The 16,460-nt window shown below is 38.8% G+C and overlaps 1 protein-coding gene across 1 annotated transcript in view; it reads right to left on the reverse strand.

Annotated features, from left to right (window-relative positions):
- Positions 1-16,460, reverse strand: part of thsd7ab (thrombospondin, type I, domain containing 7Ab) — a gene marked incomplete at both ends in the record, with an annotated part of 244,564 nt that overhangs the window by 141,820 nt on the left and 86,284 nt on the right. The window contains 2 exons of the mRNA XM_079240505.1: positions 8,399-8,583; positions 11,247-11,495. Coding sequence (XP_079096631.1) covers positions 8,399-8,583; positions 11,247-11,495 — 434 coding nt within the window. The remainder of the gene's footprint in view (positions 1-8,398; positions 8,584-11,246; positions 11,496-16,460) is intronic.

Consider the following 16,460-nt stretch of genomic DNA (forward strand, 5'->3'; position numbering starts at 1 on the left):
AAAAGATGTAGAAAGTATAAATCTTTACGCATTATTCAGACTACATAGTCATATTTTTAATCGAAAGGAAGACGAAGAAAAAAATGCAACATAATCTGATTTAATAAGAAGCAAACACTTTTACATGAAGCATGGTTGCTGTGGTGAATGAGTTCTTACAGATTGCACAGATTCCCTGGCATCAGATGACACAGCAGGCACTGTAGGTTTCATGAGGCGGATCTTGGAACAGGGTCTGCAGTAGACTAATGTGGCTTTCTGGCTATTTGTCATGACTGATCAGCTTCTTCGTTTTAATTTTGCCATCAGTTTGACTTCTCTTGAGTTAGTTTTATGACACATCTTAACAACAAATGTCTGTACGATGAAACTTTTATGCAGGTAATTTCAGGGTTAACCTGGGGTTTCTCTACTCAGAAGCTTTTGCACTTCTTATCGGAGTAAATCACCATGGTAACTTACACTGAATGGTGATGTTCAGCCTGTTCAACATTGGAGTCTATGGGAATTTGCTCTGGTTTGGAGCCCCTAGTGGATGATGGGGGGGAACTGCAATTTTTGGCACTTCCATACAGGCTTCACTTTTACCCGCCGGAGGTTCTGCTTCCTGATTTTATATACACTTTAATTCAGTAACAAATTATTGATTTATTATGATTCATTACTTTATTTGGTAAATCCGCTCTGAGTCAGAGTTCTTAAAAATTAATAAAAAAGAAATAAAATAAAATTGAAATTCATGTGTTGCAAGTCTGAAAAAAAGCCAGAAATTGTGCAAAAGTAGTAAGTATGCAGTTGTTAAAAAAAAGGCTGAATTTTGTTGAGCAGCCACAACGTGTACAGCAATTACAGCTCCTCAATGCATCCAGCCCAGGTTTGAGTCCCGACCGGCGACTCTTTGCTGCGTTTCATTCTCCACTCTCTTTGACCGCCTTTTCTGACAAGTTACTGTTGAATAAAGTCCACTAGAGCCCAAAAGTCGTTTTTAAAGACAAGAAAACGTAAAGCTCCTTAAAACAGAAAAAGTTAATTTCAGAATCATAGAAAAATGACTTCAGGGAATAAAAAAATGGGGTTTTGAGAGGATAATAGTATTATTGATACTTACAACCCTCCTGTTTACATAAAGGCAGTGTTGGAACACCCTGGTACCAAACCTGCATTACTTGGAGCATTATTTGAAAAGCAGTGCATAAAGCTGTGTTGCTGAGGAAAAGGGGACTAATAATGCAAGAGAGACGGACTGATTTAAGACTTAAGTGTGTAGGTCAACATCTCCTTCACAATCAAAAGGAAACTGACAGAAAAGGGTACAGTACACTCAAAAGAATCACGTTTCTAAGAGCCAACAGCTTGTATGAAAACAGTTTTGTTGGTTTTTGTTGTAGAAAAAACGCTGCAAGTTAACTCACATATCTGCCAAAGGTGACAAGTTTATGAGTCAAAAGTTTAGAAAACATTTATTAGACATGGATTCCACATTATTTGGGTGAGTTATTTGTTCTATGCTTTTATTTTAGAACAAAATGAGGCTTTGAACTGTTTTAATTCCGAATAAAAGAGTGAAAAAATGTTCCCCACTTGCAGAAATCCCCAGGTTTTCTCTGTGCAGCCTGGCTGGGTTGACGCTGAGAGTGTCAGTGAACTGTCATGTGTTTTTAATGACAAACTAAGTCATTTTTAGTTCTTCCTCTTGCAGACGAGTCTGCTGGTGATCAGATAACTGATTATCTGTTTAGGATAGACAAAAAACTATACTCCTTTATGCCTCATAATGCCCTTTTTAAACATAATTTTTTTTTTTTTTTTTTTTTTTTTTTGCTTTTGAGACATTTAAACAAATTTCAAATGAACCTGACTCTGCTTCAGCTGTCAGACTAAAACTTTAGGATAAAAATCCACTGACTTAATGCACATATTGCTTCATTATAGTGTTTAATCAATGACATCTTCTGTTGTTCTTATTGATCAATGCAATTGCCACGTTTCAGAAAATTATATGGGACGCCCACCACAGCCCCAGTCCAGGTGCACGGAGCGCCCACAGAAGTGGTATGTTTTGTGCTAGTGTCTGAAGTAAAAGAGTGATCAAATAATCAATTAATCAAACTTGTGGATTAAAAGGATTTATTAGCAATAAATACATTCTTTGTTGTACAACATTGTTGGATATAAAGTGTTGCTAATTAGGATACATAAAGCTGTGATTACATGGATCTTTACTAACATATGAGGAAAATATATAATAAAGTATCATATTCACAATAGCTAATATTATGAAATTAATTAACCTAATTAATACTGTGTGATGAATCACATGGGAAGAGTAGTAAAACTTAAAGAAGATTTGTGTGTACAACGTTGAAGCTAAAAAATAACACGTGTGTCACTTCACCTGCAGTAACATAGAGGGGGAGGAGCGGGATGACAAATGGGTCATACACTGCAAAAACTGAAATCTAAGGAAGATTAAAAATCTTAAATTGAGTACACTTATGCTTATTTCTTATGAAGGTAAGAAAATTCTTAGTTTTTATGCCAGAGAATTCGTCTTGTTTTCAGAGTATTTTTACTTGTTTTCGGAAGTCTTGACAAGCCAAATTTTCTTTTTCTGTTGGCAGATAATTTATCTTATCTTAAGCAACATTTACCTAATTTTTGTATATTTTTTTCTTGTTTTTTAAGGCTGAGCTTTTGCAGTGTATAGTTTGTACCGTGTTCACTAATAGTTCGGCGAGTTAAATCACTGTAATATCACTCCGTTAGGGGCGTCACCATAGCAACGCATTAATCAGCTGCTTCAGATCAGCTGGCTTTGAAAACGGTTGTTTAGAATAAAAACTACATTGAGACCAACACAAAATATTTCCTAAACTTTTGCATATTTAGTGAGCTTTGTAATATATTTGTTGTAAAATGTTTAGTGTATGGGATCATGGTAGAAATTTGAACAAACTTCTCTGCAAAACACTTTGGTTGGATAATCAACTTCCCAGCAGGCTGTGGGTCTTCATCTGGGCCCAGTTACAAAGCGAGAATGAAAACACTCAGTCCAAGTACCTGGACAAATATGTCTTTACTTAATTAAACACATGTGACTCCATGAACTTCCTCCACATGCTTTGCGTGAGAGGAACATCTTGCCACATGTGCCTCATGGTGAATGTCACCTCCTTACAGATTTTGTCACACCCTCACGTGATCAGTTCGCCCAGTCTCAAGCTTAGCCTCAACTAACGTCTTTAACACCCTCTTAAGAGGACAGCTTTGACTCTAAGCTGGCTTGACAAGTGTCAGATATGGAGGCCTTCCACTGGCAAGTCGAAGCAGGACGCACGAGCGGACAAACCTCTGCTGTAAAAAACTAGCAACGTGGTTTCAAAGGTGAATAAGGGGAAATAAGTCTATCAAAGTCTATAAATAAGAAACTAACAATTAAGTTACATATTTCAAGATGAAAACTTTACAATTTTACTGTAAATTTATAAAAAAAAAAAACCTCCATTATTTTTTAGCCTAAATGGGGTGAAAATGTGGGCTTAAGTCTGTTGCATGCATTTGATATATAATTATGAGGTTCATATCCACCAGAGGCCTGCAGTTGTGACAGTGTGTGGAGGATTGGAGGATGTAAGAGTGTCATCTAGGACAGCTTGATCTAATTTATTGCAGTTACACTAGAGAATTAAACTGATTTGCTATAAGCTGTGCAGTGTGATGCTGTAATATCTGATGCACACAGCTGCCATGTTGACTTTAGTTACAGAGAGGAAGGAAGGTGGCCGAAGGAGAATGTAACTCTTTTAATAACTCATTTATGACATGATATTATAAAAACAAGCAAATAAAAAAAACAACTGATGTCAGAAAATGATTGTGATGTAAAATAAACTTATTGCAGATGAATGAGATTTGTGAAACTGCAGTGAAAGCTCCTGAATTCGCCGTGACTGAGGGCTGTGATATAAGCCGGGTTTTTAATGTAAAAGCTGGTCTGGGTACCTGATCTGCTCGGGATCTCATGCCTGCTGATGACGTCACACTACAATGAGCTCCAGTTTTTTGACACTCTTATCCAAAGTGATTTACATATGACGGTAAGAAGAAGAAGCGCAACGATCTGACATCATTTGTCAAAATGGACAAAGAGGAATTGAACCTGCAAACAGCTAGGTTGATAGGTCAAATTAACCACTACACTTTTTCTCATGAGCAGACTACAAAATCTTGGTGTGTACTGCAAAATTATGTCACCATTCGGTACTTCTGGTGTTTTTATCCCTCCCTGTCCGTGTAAACCTGCCTTTTGTTAATTTGTTTCGGGATTGGTAAAAGTGTTGCCAGTTGTAGATTGTCTCGGCTCTTTTAAAAGTGTTTCCTGAAATATAAATTTGTTTCCTCAAACAGGAATTTGTTTTCTTAATTTTAGTTTTTTTTTCTAAAATGTATATTTTTTTTCCCCTAAAAATGTTGAAACATAAATTTGTTTTTAAAAATGTATCTTGGTTTCCTTAAAAGGGATTTTTTTTTAAAAATTTGTTTTTTAAAATTTAAACATGATTCTTTAAATTGAAATTATTTTTACATTGTGAATTTGTTTTCAAATTGTAATTTTTTTGTTTTTGTATTTTGAAATGTGTTTTTTGAAATTTTCATTTATTTTGCACTTCCCAGCCACCGTACTATCGACAGTAAAACATGTTGACAAATCGGGGTAAAACATGGAAACCCGTGACAGTAGCTGCATTTTATTTCACCTCATCGCAATAAAAAAAATCGCTAATGGAAACACCTACATTTAAAAAAAACCTCTCATGCTCTCAGGAGGTGTCTTTTCAGACGTTTAGAAATAGAAGTATATCGCAAAAATGTAATGCAAACATTTTTTCTGCATTAACATGTCCCCAGACGTGACATAGGAGGTCGTGTGACCAGTTTATTTCTGGTAAGGATGATGAAGATGATACAAATTTAACAATGAATTAGATAAAGATGCAACAATCCACTTTTGGAGAGTTCCAATCCGATACCTGAAATTTGAATATCTGCCGATACTGATATTTGCCGATACCAAATCTGTTTATGTGAACATTATTGTGAAAATGGTTATTATTGCTGTTATAACTGTCTAAGATTTCATTCATTCATTCATTCATTCATTATCCTAACCGCTTAGTTGTAATAAGGGTCGCGGGGAAGCTGGAGCCTATCTCAGCAGTCTTTGGGCGAAAGGCGGGTACACCCTGGACAGCTCACCAGTCCATCGCTGGGCAGATTTCATTAGGTTGTAATAAATTACTCATCCTTTCTGAAGTTACCTCACTATTACAAATGTAAAAATGTTACAGATCTAACAATTTCACTTAGTTTTATTTTGGTTTGGGACATTTTACCAAAATACAACTATAAATGTGTGGTTTTGAAACAAAGATCTCGCTTTTAGTGGAACAAAAATGTCACCAGCCGGACGAGATTTTACAAGAACTGGGGCTTATGTGCTAAGCACTGTTCAATGGAAACATCTACAAATCGCAATTGTAGTTCTTCAAAACTTATAAATATTGCTTTTAATTTTCCAAAAACTGTATTTGAAACACAGCTTGTATTTCATGTGACGTCACATCAGTCTGGTAAGCGAAGCGTAACATGAAGCGCTAGTCAACCTAGCTCACTGCTGAGCTGTTTTTATTAGCACGTTTTGCAGTTTTCTATCTCTACTGAGTACCAAATGTTTATCTATGAGGGATTTCCTGTGGTGATTCCTGTTCCCTGGTGGGTGTGGTCAGCTGGGAACTGGAGGCACAGCTGATCCACATTTCAGCAATCAACGAACCACCTATTTAAGACCAGCTCTGCCTGCTATCCAGCGCCAGATTGTTGATTGCCCTGCGGTAAAACAGCTCTCGGCCTCAGCTTACGTTGCTTGTGCTTGAACTTGATTTGTAACCTGTCCTGTCTTCCTCCTGCCAGAGAAAGCCTGCCTGCTCGTTCGCTTGCTCCCCTGCCTGCCTGCCTCCTGATGCTCGCCAGTCTGCCAGTCTGAAAGTTCCGCTGGAAGAATTCACAGGAATCTGTGGGAAATCAATAAACCTCTCTCTGTACTCAGACAGTGTCCGCTCTTTGGATCCTACTAGCCCCTCACCCACAACATTTCCGCTGGTTAAACTGAAAAAGGAAGATGTTACACTTTTTTATGCAAGTTTTCATTCAGTATAAAGAGAAAAAAGATCTTTCTGCAAAGCGAAAAGAGTGAAATAGCATCACGAAAAGAATTAAAAGAGTGAATATTTTAAGAAAAATGAAGTGAGACCATAAAATGTGTTTGGGATTCAGAGAACAAGCAGGTTTGTACAGATAAAGAAGTGGTTTTCAGGCTTTTACCATGCCCACCCCTCCAGTTTGAGAAGCACTAAGGGGTATTTCAAATGCACTTTCATTCAGCTAAATGTGTCGTATTAAAAGAACATCTGATGAGCAGCAAGCAGGTAATTGCTACAACTGATTTGCTCTGCTAATGAAAACCAGTTTGTTTTCTTCATGTAAGCAATTAATCTTAATAAATTGGCTGGTATGAACTGTTATGATCAACTGGACCAATGTGGGTGCGTGATTTGATTTCTGACCATCATTTCTTAAAATGAACTCTGGCTTCTTCAACTAAGTTCTCAGCTGTCTTTTATATCAGTTTTGCATCTGCAGACACCGAGATTAAAAAATCAAATCTTTCAGTTTTCATATTAAATATGGTTATTGCGCAAAGAAATTCACTTCGTCAGCTCCTCTCTCGGAATAATGATTGTATTTCATTTTATTTCATTTTATTAGATTTTTAATTTTCCTTACTACATTGTATTGTAATTTTCTTTTTAAGTCGTCATGTCCATTATATATATATATATATATATATATATATATATATATATATATATACACACATATATATATATATATACACATATATATATATACATATACACATATATATATATACATATATATATATATATATATATATATATATATATATATATATATGCTCTTCAAAATGTATTTACTAACTCACCATTAAACCTCTTGTTACTGGCTTATGATTCATTTGCGTATAAAAAAAAAAAGACACTTAATCTAAGGGATAAATCAGTGTTTTCTCAATTTTCTAAAATTACAGATAGAAATAAGTTACAGCTCAGCGCATTTGAACATAAATGCATGTTAATAATTTTACTTTTAAGCTAATTTTCTCTGTAAATGTGGACAAACTAGCAGGCAGAGCTTTAGAGACATGTCTCCCCAAATTTGATTAATTTAAACAATTTCATTGTATTCATATATCTGTAATAGCATCACTGGAATAAAGCGTTTGAATGTCTGCTGCTTCCAGTGTTGTCCAATGCGACATCAGATCACTGTTTTTGTCCACATTTTAAAGAAACCTCAGCTCATATATTATACAGATTTAAGACTTAGAAGGACAATATTCCCTGAGAGACCCTTTAAAAACTTGATTATGAATAATAACCATGCAGAGGACAAGATGGAACAAAATATGTGTCCAGATTATTCCATTTAAGACCATACTGTTACCATAACACAACATGTAATGCCTCCTGCCTTGACTGATGCAGAGCAATACTAAAGATCTGAGACTATATTTTCAGGGGTGGTGCACTGATGCGGTGGATGCACACAGATGCAAATTGGCTCCGAAGGACGTGAAATGAGGTTAAGATGCATCCTCACAAGTTAAAAATGTTTCACCTTGAGGAAAAGATTTGATCTGCTGCCAGTGATGAACATACAGGGTGTTGTAGCTGAAAAGGACAGATGTCTGAGGGAAGCTGAAAGAACAGCAGTTCCTGGTGTTTCAGAGGCTGAGCTGTCACAAAAACGCTGCTCACACAACCAGTTTCTGGTTTTAGCAGCAGTTTGTGTCTGAAAAGTAAAGCTGCTTCATGCAAAAACCAGCGTGAACACTTCAGGTGTCAGTTTCATGCAGATAAGTGGAAAAAGGAAAGGGTTTGATCAGACTGATCAAAGCTTCAATGAGGAAACTTTAGAAACCAAACCAGGGTAAAAAGTGGAACTGGACGGGATGCAGCAACAACACTTTATCTCTTCTGATGCAACTTTCTAAGTTCTAATCATCTTTTCATATTATGACAAAAACTGAAATGAAATAAAAGTCAAACTGGTGGGACTAAAGTCCACAGCAGAAACAGATATTAATGCACACAATCTATCTGTAGTTAGAGGACAGAAACGAAAAGCAATCCCATCCAGTCCAGTTTTTGCTCAACCATAGATTTGGTCCAAAAGTTTTCTGGGAGCGTTATGATCCAGCTTTAATATGGAAGGGAATGCAGACGGACAACAGAGTTAGAGGTGGTCTTAACTTTACCTTTGTCTTTCTCTTTTAGGTCATTGAGGTATTTTAGGATCTCGGCATTGGCCTGAATGCAGTAAACCTCCCTCGTCTGCAGACCTCCACCACAAAGCCCCGTCATGTTGCTACGTCGACGGTCTTGTTGGCTGAGCAACAAGTCAACCCGGCAGTCGCCCCACTCGGTGGTCCTCCAGGTAAAACTGCAAAGTCGACAAGGAGGGACAGTCAATGAAGCAGCTCCGATGTGGAACTGTAAGTACAACCACAAATCAGAAAACCTTGGAGAAAGAAAAGGAACATAGCTATCCCTGCATTTACTTTATTTAATTTTAGTTTTCAGCTGAGGTTTCTGATAAATTTCCTTTCCATCCATCCATCCATCTTCTGCTGCTCATCCAGGATCGGGTCGCGGGAGCAGCAGCCTAAGCAGGGAAGCCCAGACTTCCCTCTCCCCAGCCACATTTGCCAACTCTGCTGGGGGGGTCCCGAGGCGTTCCCAGGCCAGCCGAGAGATGTAATCCCTCCAGTGTGTCCTGGGTCTTCCCCGGGGTCTCCTCCCAGAGGTACGTGCCTGGAACACCTCACCAGGGAGATGTCCAGGAGGCATCCTGACCAGATGCCCGAACCACCTCAACTGGTTCCTCTCAATGCGGAGGAGCAGCGGCTCTACTCTGAGCCCCTCCCAGATGACCGAGCTCCTCACCCGATCTCTAAGGGAGAGCCCAGCCACCCTGCGGAGGAAACTCATTTCAGCCGCCTGTATACAAGATCTCGTTCTTTCGGTCACGACCCACAGCTCATGACCATAGGTGAGGGTAGGAACGTAGATCGACTGGTAAATCGAGAGCTTCGCCTTCTGGCTCAGCTCCTTCTTCACCACGACAGACCGGCGCAGAGTCCGCATTACTGCAGACGCCGCACCGATCTGTCTGTCGATCTCCCGCTCCAATCTTCCCTCACTTGTGAACAAGACCCCGAGATATTTAAACTCCTTCACTTGAGGCAGGACCTCACTCCCGACCCGGAGAGGGCAATCCACCCTATTCCGGCTGAGGACCATGGTCTCAGCCGCTTCATGCTCCTGTGAATCACTCAAGCGAGAGCTGGAGATCACGGCCAAATGACACCAACAGGACCACGTCATCAGCTAAAATTTAATTTCATTTGGTGAAATCTGGCCATCGTTTCTGGATTCGGACCTGTAACCTGCTGGAACAGGAACATCAACAGTAAAAACACAGCCAAAGAAAGAAACACCTTTTGTTTCTTAAAAGAATGTTATACCCAGAGAAACAATAGACATTTAGTTGATCTAGTAATGAAGTTGTTGATGATCTTTTTTTTTTTTTTTTTATTTAAATAAAAAAAAAAACTTCATAAAAATTATAATATGGAAAAAAAACTAGAAAAGCACTCGTAGAGCGGAAACCTCTGCATATTGTAATTATTTATTCTCTTCCTATGATAAAAATTCCAAAGGCTCCCTATTTTTTCTTATTCTAGATCATGGTATCCTTTACCCAGGTAAAGCAATAATTTCTGTAGGAGTCCATAAATGTTGAAAATAGCCCTATCTCACAATGCTAAAGAATCCTTTAAAAAATTCCTGGACCCAAACGGTGCTCCAGATCGCCATCAAAATTAAAGCAGTTCTTCCTTTTTACATTTCCAGCAAGTCCTGAAAAGTCCATGAAAACCCGTCCATAACTTTTTGAGTTATCTTGAACACAAACAAACAGATAAACAAACAGATAAACGCTATTAAAAACACAACCTCCCTGGCGGAGGTAAAAATAATAAGTTGTTTATATTCTTGTTGATATAACGAGTCTGTAAAGATGTGCTGAATAGTATCATGGTTGAAACTATTCTGTACATCTGTACAGATGTTATGTGGTTTCTAAACATAATTCTTTTATTAGACTTATTCATAAACCACCTCCAGTCCTGCAAGTGTTCAGAGTTTCCCTCTTAGAACACATCCTGATACCTGGCAGACTTCATGAGCAAACTAGTGCAGAGCTTGAAGTCAAACTGCATAAGTTTGCTACTGAGCCATTGATTTGAGTCAGTTGTGTTGCAGCAGGAAAACTCTGAACACCTGCAGGACCAGAGTTGCTTATTCTTCTTATAAACCATTAATTTAGAAATACTTATATTTTATACAGTTATTCTAAATATATAAGAAGTCATTTTCTACATACTAAAGAAAATAATAGACTTTTATACTTTATTAATAATTCTTCAAATGGTCAACTCTCATGTCTTGTTGTATGGCGGCGCCAAGCAGCCGCAGAATTTGCTTTTGCATTCTGTGTATCACAAAGCACATGTGAGTGGTTTGATCGAAAACCAAACCCTCTCCTGGACCACATTAGAAAAATCTTCAATGTGAGCTGAACCTGATTCATTTAGTATGAAACTGCAGTTTTCTGGTATTCAAAACACCTTTTTAGTCTCTGTCCATTTGTTTTTACTTTGCGTCAGGCACCAACCCAAGCACTTAGACTGATCTCGTTCCATATGCTTCCTCAAACACACACTCACCGATCGGCCACCCAGGAGAGAAAATTAGCTTGGTGATATGTGTAAAAGGAGGTCAACAGGAAGTATGTGCAGGCTGGGCCACCACTTTGATTTGACTGTATTTGTGCATGAGCATGACTGAAACGCAGACTGAATCCCTGCAGCGTTCCACAGCAGCTTTTTATCCACGCAGAAACAAAGTGGAGGATGAAATCTCTACAAAAATACCTCAAAGTTAGGAAACTCTAATCTGCACTTGCACCTAATATAAGACCAACCCCCCATCCCTCCCCGCTGTGTTCACTGCCTCCTTCCACTGTAATTATGGGTAACTCACATGGCGCAGGGGGGTACGGCATCCCCCTGAGGTTCACATGACTCCGTCTCCTCCAGTGGCGGGCAGTCCGCCCCCTCGCCCACGTTAAACTGGAGAACCTGTCTTCTCCTACTGCGATTGCCTCTTGGAGACTCAGGGTCCACACAGGTCTTGGAGCAGGGACTCCAGTCTGCCCAGTCTGTTACCTGGCAGTCTTTTGAAAGAACGCAGGACTGGATTGTGAGCGGCAGGTCTCTAGGTGTGCACAAGCTAAAAGAGAATAAAAAAGAAGTTACAAAAGGAAGTGACGTTGAATAACTTTTCTTGAATTAAATCAGATAAAATTAAAGGTTAACAAAAGAAAATGTTAAGTAAGAAAACTCAATCCTTGTAGACTCAGGTATTAATACAATAAAGGACTGATTGAACAAGCGAGATGCAAACAAACAATTTTGTCTTTTGAGAAATCAAACCTGATATTTCTCAATTTTCTATTTGTTTGAAAAGTTGAGCCAGTTAGTTACAGGCTGTAACACTTGTTTATTTGTATAGCGCAAATTCACAATACATCAGTAAGTGTCTTACATCAGAATGTGAAAGACATCAGTAAGCTAAGCTAAGATCAGCTAAGAAATGGTATGCTTAACTGAGCTAAGCTAAGCTAAGCTAAGAAATGCTATGCTAAGCTAAGCTAAGAAATGCTATGCTAAGCTAACCTAAGCTAAGCTAAGCTAAGATAAGAAATATAGTTCATTCAATACAATTCATTTATGTACAATAAAACCAAATTATAAACAAAAGTAACCCTGTTCATGTCATGCCCCGCCTTCCTGACTCCACCTTCAATCCCTCAGTTTGTCCTCCCTCTCCAACCACAGGTGCACCTAATCACCAGATGAACACACAGCTGCCTACAATCATCACCACCTCCATAAAGCCAGCTCACTCCTCCACATCATTCACCAGGCTGTTATCAAACTGTGTTCCTGATTCCCTGCTAAACCCTGTTTGGCTAATAAAAACCTTGGGATTATTCAAACTTTCTGCAGCTCGAGTCCCCAGTCGTCAAAAACCATGACAGGTAGTCCAATTTATAACTGCTGTGCCCACATAAAACCAATTCATCAACAACAACTAGCTAGCATAGGAAACCGAGAGACTGCATCAAACAACATTTTTACTTTTAATATGATGACATTATTTATGGTACCTTTTCAACATTGTTAGTACCAGTAGGGATATTTTTAGCCTCTAATAGGAAAATCAAACGACTGCACTGTATACATTATCATCTGTATTGCAACATGAAATATGGATAAAACAATTTAGCAAAAATACATGATAGAAAAACTTAAAAGTGATAATGGTACATATATGTAAATACATGTTTAAAAAGATTCCAAAATAATAAAATAGACCATAAGTTGTTATAGTTTTAATTCAATCTTAAATTATCAAAATTCAGCATTAAATTGGTAACATTAAAAGTCCAAGTAACCATGACAGAAGTGAGAACGGATTGGATGTTTAGCATCGGAAGCATTGAGTCTGATATTTTGACTGGCAGGTATCAAAGTATTGATTCCAGAATACCGATACACCAATCCCTAATCAATCCTTCTCTTAAATTCAGTCCCCTATCCTGAGCATGCACACGGGCCGGTGGGCGACAATGACTTTTCCCTCCAACAGAATTATCTATTTCGACCGGATGGCGGTGGCAAACATAAGAAAATCTAAAGAAACAAACCCCAAAGAAGATGGGTCAAAGAAAATTCTGACAACTACCTGAAGGAAATCTGGAAAGAAAACAAGCTGCATTTAATATATGTTGGACTAAATGGTGTTTGATCCAGTTTTCAGCCCTTGGCAGGCAGGGACCATGTTGTGGCTCCAGGCTGACACGGCGGCAGGGAAACCCTGAAGGACTGTTTTATCAAGCCTTTGTTTATCTTGACAGTTTCACTGTAAAATCCAATATAGGCTCTAAAAGAACATGGATCAAACATTTAATGGACATCTGAGTGAAATTATAAACACAGACATGAGCTGCATTTCCATTACAGTGTTTTGCTGAATAAAAGCGATATTTCATCAAAGTACGACTGCGGTTCGCAGATGTTTCTGGTGAATTGTTTATATGCATAATTCTGGCAATATCTTGTCCCATGAGACTTCACTTTGAGGATGGTGAAGATGCAAAACATTCTGTGTCCTCCAGAAGTCATCTTTACTTCAAATTAACTGGTCATGTGACCTCCTGCGTTACCTCCAGTTACCTTTTTTGATATACTTCCATATCAACACATATGAAAAGCGATCTCACAAAAGTATATAAATGTTTTTAACCATCTTTGAAAGGGTTTTTTTCTCATTTAGTTAGTTTTCATTCCCAGTTTTTATTATGATATTAAGGTTTTGTGTAATTCTGGGGTTAATAAAAACAAAGCAGCTAATATTGTAAATAAAAGCTCCATTGATGTAATGAAAAATACCTTTTAGTACATTCAAATCAAATCAAAAGAAATAGAAAATATTCATGATGAAAACTGAACAGATCTAAAGTTAAAGGGCCTCTTTAACTACTTTAAATAACAGCTTCATCTGTTCTCTAATAAAGAGTCAACAACATGTAGCAGTACTTGAACTTTTTATAAGTTTTCATCCAAACTATCCCACAACAACCATTAATACTTTATGTTAAAACAGACTGAATCAGTTACTTTCATTTTCAGTTTGTTCATGAAGCATAGACGAAAATCCTCTACAGCTGCCCGTCGACCGAGGCTGTTGTGAGCGCTTTCGTTTGGGGGAGGGGCCTGCGGCACCAGCCACTCCCCATTGAGAAGACTAAATTGTACTATCTTTCACATTAGTCTCCAAAAGTCTTCCATAACGCCAGAAAAAGTCACTTTTCTGGCCGTCAGTTGCTAAAAGGTCTGAAAAGTTGCTCAATATAGTGCCAAAGTAGTTAAGTTAGCAACACTGCATTAGCCAAGCTCTGATGTGATCGGCATGATCAGCGTACCAGGACATTGTGCACTTACAAATGTTCTGCATTGTTTGGAATACACACTGCTATTAAATGCATTTATTATGCTACTATGTTTTCAATTATTTAATCAGAACTAGGGCTGCACGGTGGAATAGTGGTTAGCACTGTGGCCTCACAGCAAGAAGGTCGCAAGTTTGATCCTTGGCTGGGGCAAGTTTTGGGCAGTTGTCTTTCTATATGTGTGAGTTCTCTCCAGGTACTCCGGCTTCCTCCCACCGTTTAAAGACATGCATGTTAGGTTAATTAGTTACTCTAAATTGCCCATAGGAATGAGTGTGAGCATGTGTGGTTGTTTGTCTCTGTGTGGCCTTGTGATGGACTGTCGAGCTGTCCAGGGTGTACCCTGCCTTTCGCCCAAAGACAACTGGGTAGGCTCCAGCTTCCCCATGACCCTTCATTGGACTAAGCGGTTCGGATAATGAATGAATAATCAAATTAAAAGTCAAACACCTGATAGATAGGCTGTACGATTCCCAACTGCTGCGCTAACACATGCACACAAGAACAGGATGTGCAAAACTTCACTTTTAACCCTCTTTGCTTGACTGATGATATAGTGTCATCAGCCTTTCCTCATTAGCTTACCGACCGCATAGTCACATCACATCATAATGGAAGTCTGATTATCAATAACCCTCAAGTGTGAAGACAACCGAAACAACCAGTGATCTATTGTTTGTTCTTTTGATCATCTCAACAACATTTAGATGAAATGAGTAACCTCGTCCTCTCTTGGCCTCTTTCCAATCATTAGAAATTTGTTCTCACCAAAGTCGGCTCATTCTGGATGACTTCCCCCCCTCGAGGCAATGCAGCTGACAAGCTATTAGCGCTAATTACAGCGCTGCTTCATTTAGAAACCCCTCATTTAGATGTTGCCGCCACACTTCACCTCAAGCAACTGGAGACTTTTGGTATAAATCAGGAAACATATGAGCTGTGTTTCCTTCCCTTTTTTCCTTTTAACTCCTGTGTCTTTGCAGATTAAAACACCTCTGCTGTCTTTGAAGTGCTGCTGAAGAGACACTGTGAAAAATCTTGGGTTTTGTTTTTCCTGCCAAACACACACAGTTTGCCGGCTCAGTTTGCTTTAGAGGAAAACAATGAGGAATTTAAACAGAGAAATGTGCCGCACTGAGGGGTGATGGCTTGGTTTCCTGTCTCCGATGGAACTTGTGTTTTAAAAAGCCCCTAATACAGCCAGTGACCCATTTTCCCACAATATCCCCGTATCCTTTGAGTCTTTGCCGTTTGTTGTGTGCATTTCGGTGGGGATTTCAAAGTTGCTGAGAGAAGTCATTATTTCTTCATTTCAGTCATTCAGACAGAATGAGGACACAATCAGCTTCTATTTAAATAAGTAAGTTGAAGTCGGGGAAAAAAAAAAAGCTCACGTTTGAGCCTTTAGGTTTTGCACGGTTACAACCAACAATGGAGTCAAAGGGCTCCCAGACGAGACGCAGGCAATCAGAAAATCTGCTGGCGGTATTATGACACTCATTACTTGAACTGGAGCCATCGAAAACGGGATGTCTGTGAAATGGTCTGAAAAGATGATTCCATGTGGGTCATATGATTAAAAACAATTTTTAAGCCGTAAAGAGAGAAAAATGTGAGCTGCTCCAAAATAAATGAGCCTCAGATGACTCCTTCATGCTCAGCATTATATGTGATAATGCCATGTATGTTAGCGACCACCCCCCCAAGAGTGGCAAGTAAATCAGATCAACAAGGACAGACGTGGAGGACTCGGCCTGTTTGGGACAAGTTGGGGACTGTGGAGAAAGAAGCGGCCCAAAGACAGATGTTCATCAAACAAAATTGGAAATGAAGTGAGCAAGATGTTCATGGGCTGGCTGGGGGTCTGGCTGGGACATGACTGGCTCTTTGCTTCACTGGGAAGTTTGTTCCACTTTTCAGCAAGTGGCAAAAACAACTATGAATATTTGAGGACAAGAAATAAACAAGTTCAGGGATTAATATTAATGCTGCTAAGGGCATGTGAGCTGTTTTGGTGGTTCTGTTGGAATATTCGATCCCAGTCACTGACGAGAGGCCCGCACTGACAAAGCACTAATGAACAGAATTAATACATAATGGATCAAATCAAGTGGTGATTACAAGTGGTGTGAGGGAGTTTGATAGGATTGCTCTGCTGATTCTTTCCAGCAGATCAGAAA

This window comes from Telmatherina bonti (genome assembly GCF_933228915.1).
Source record: "Telmatherina bonti genome assembly, chromosome: 5".
Lineage (NCBI taxonomy): Eukaryota > Metazoa > Chordata > Actinopteri > Atheriniformes > Telmatherinidae > Telmatherina > Telmatherina bonti.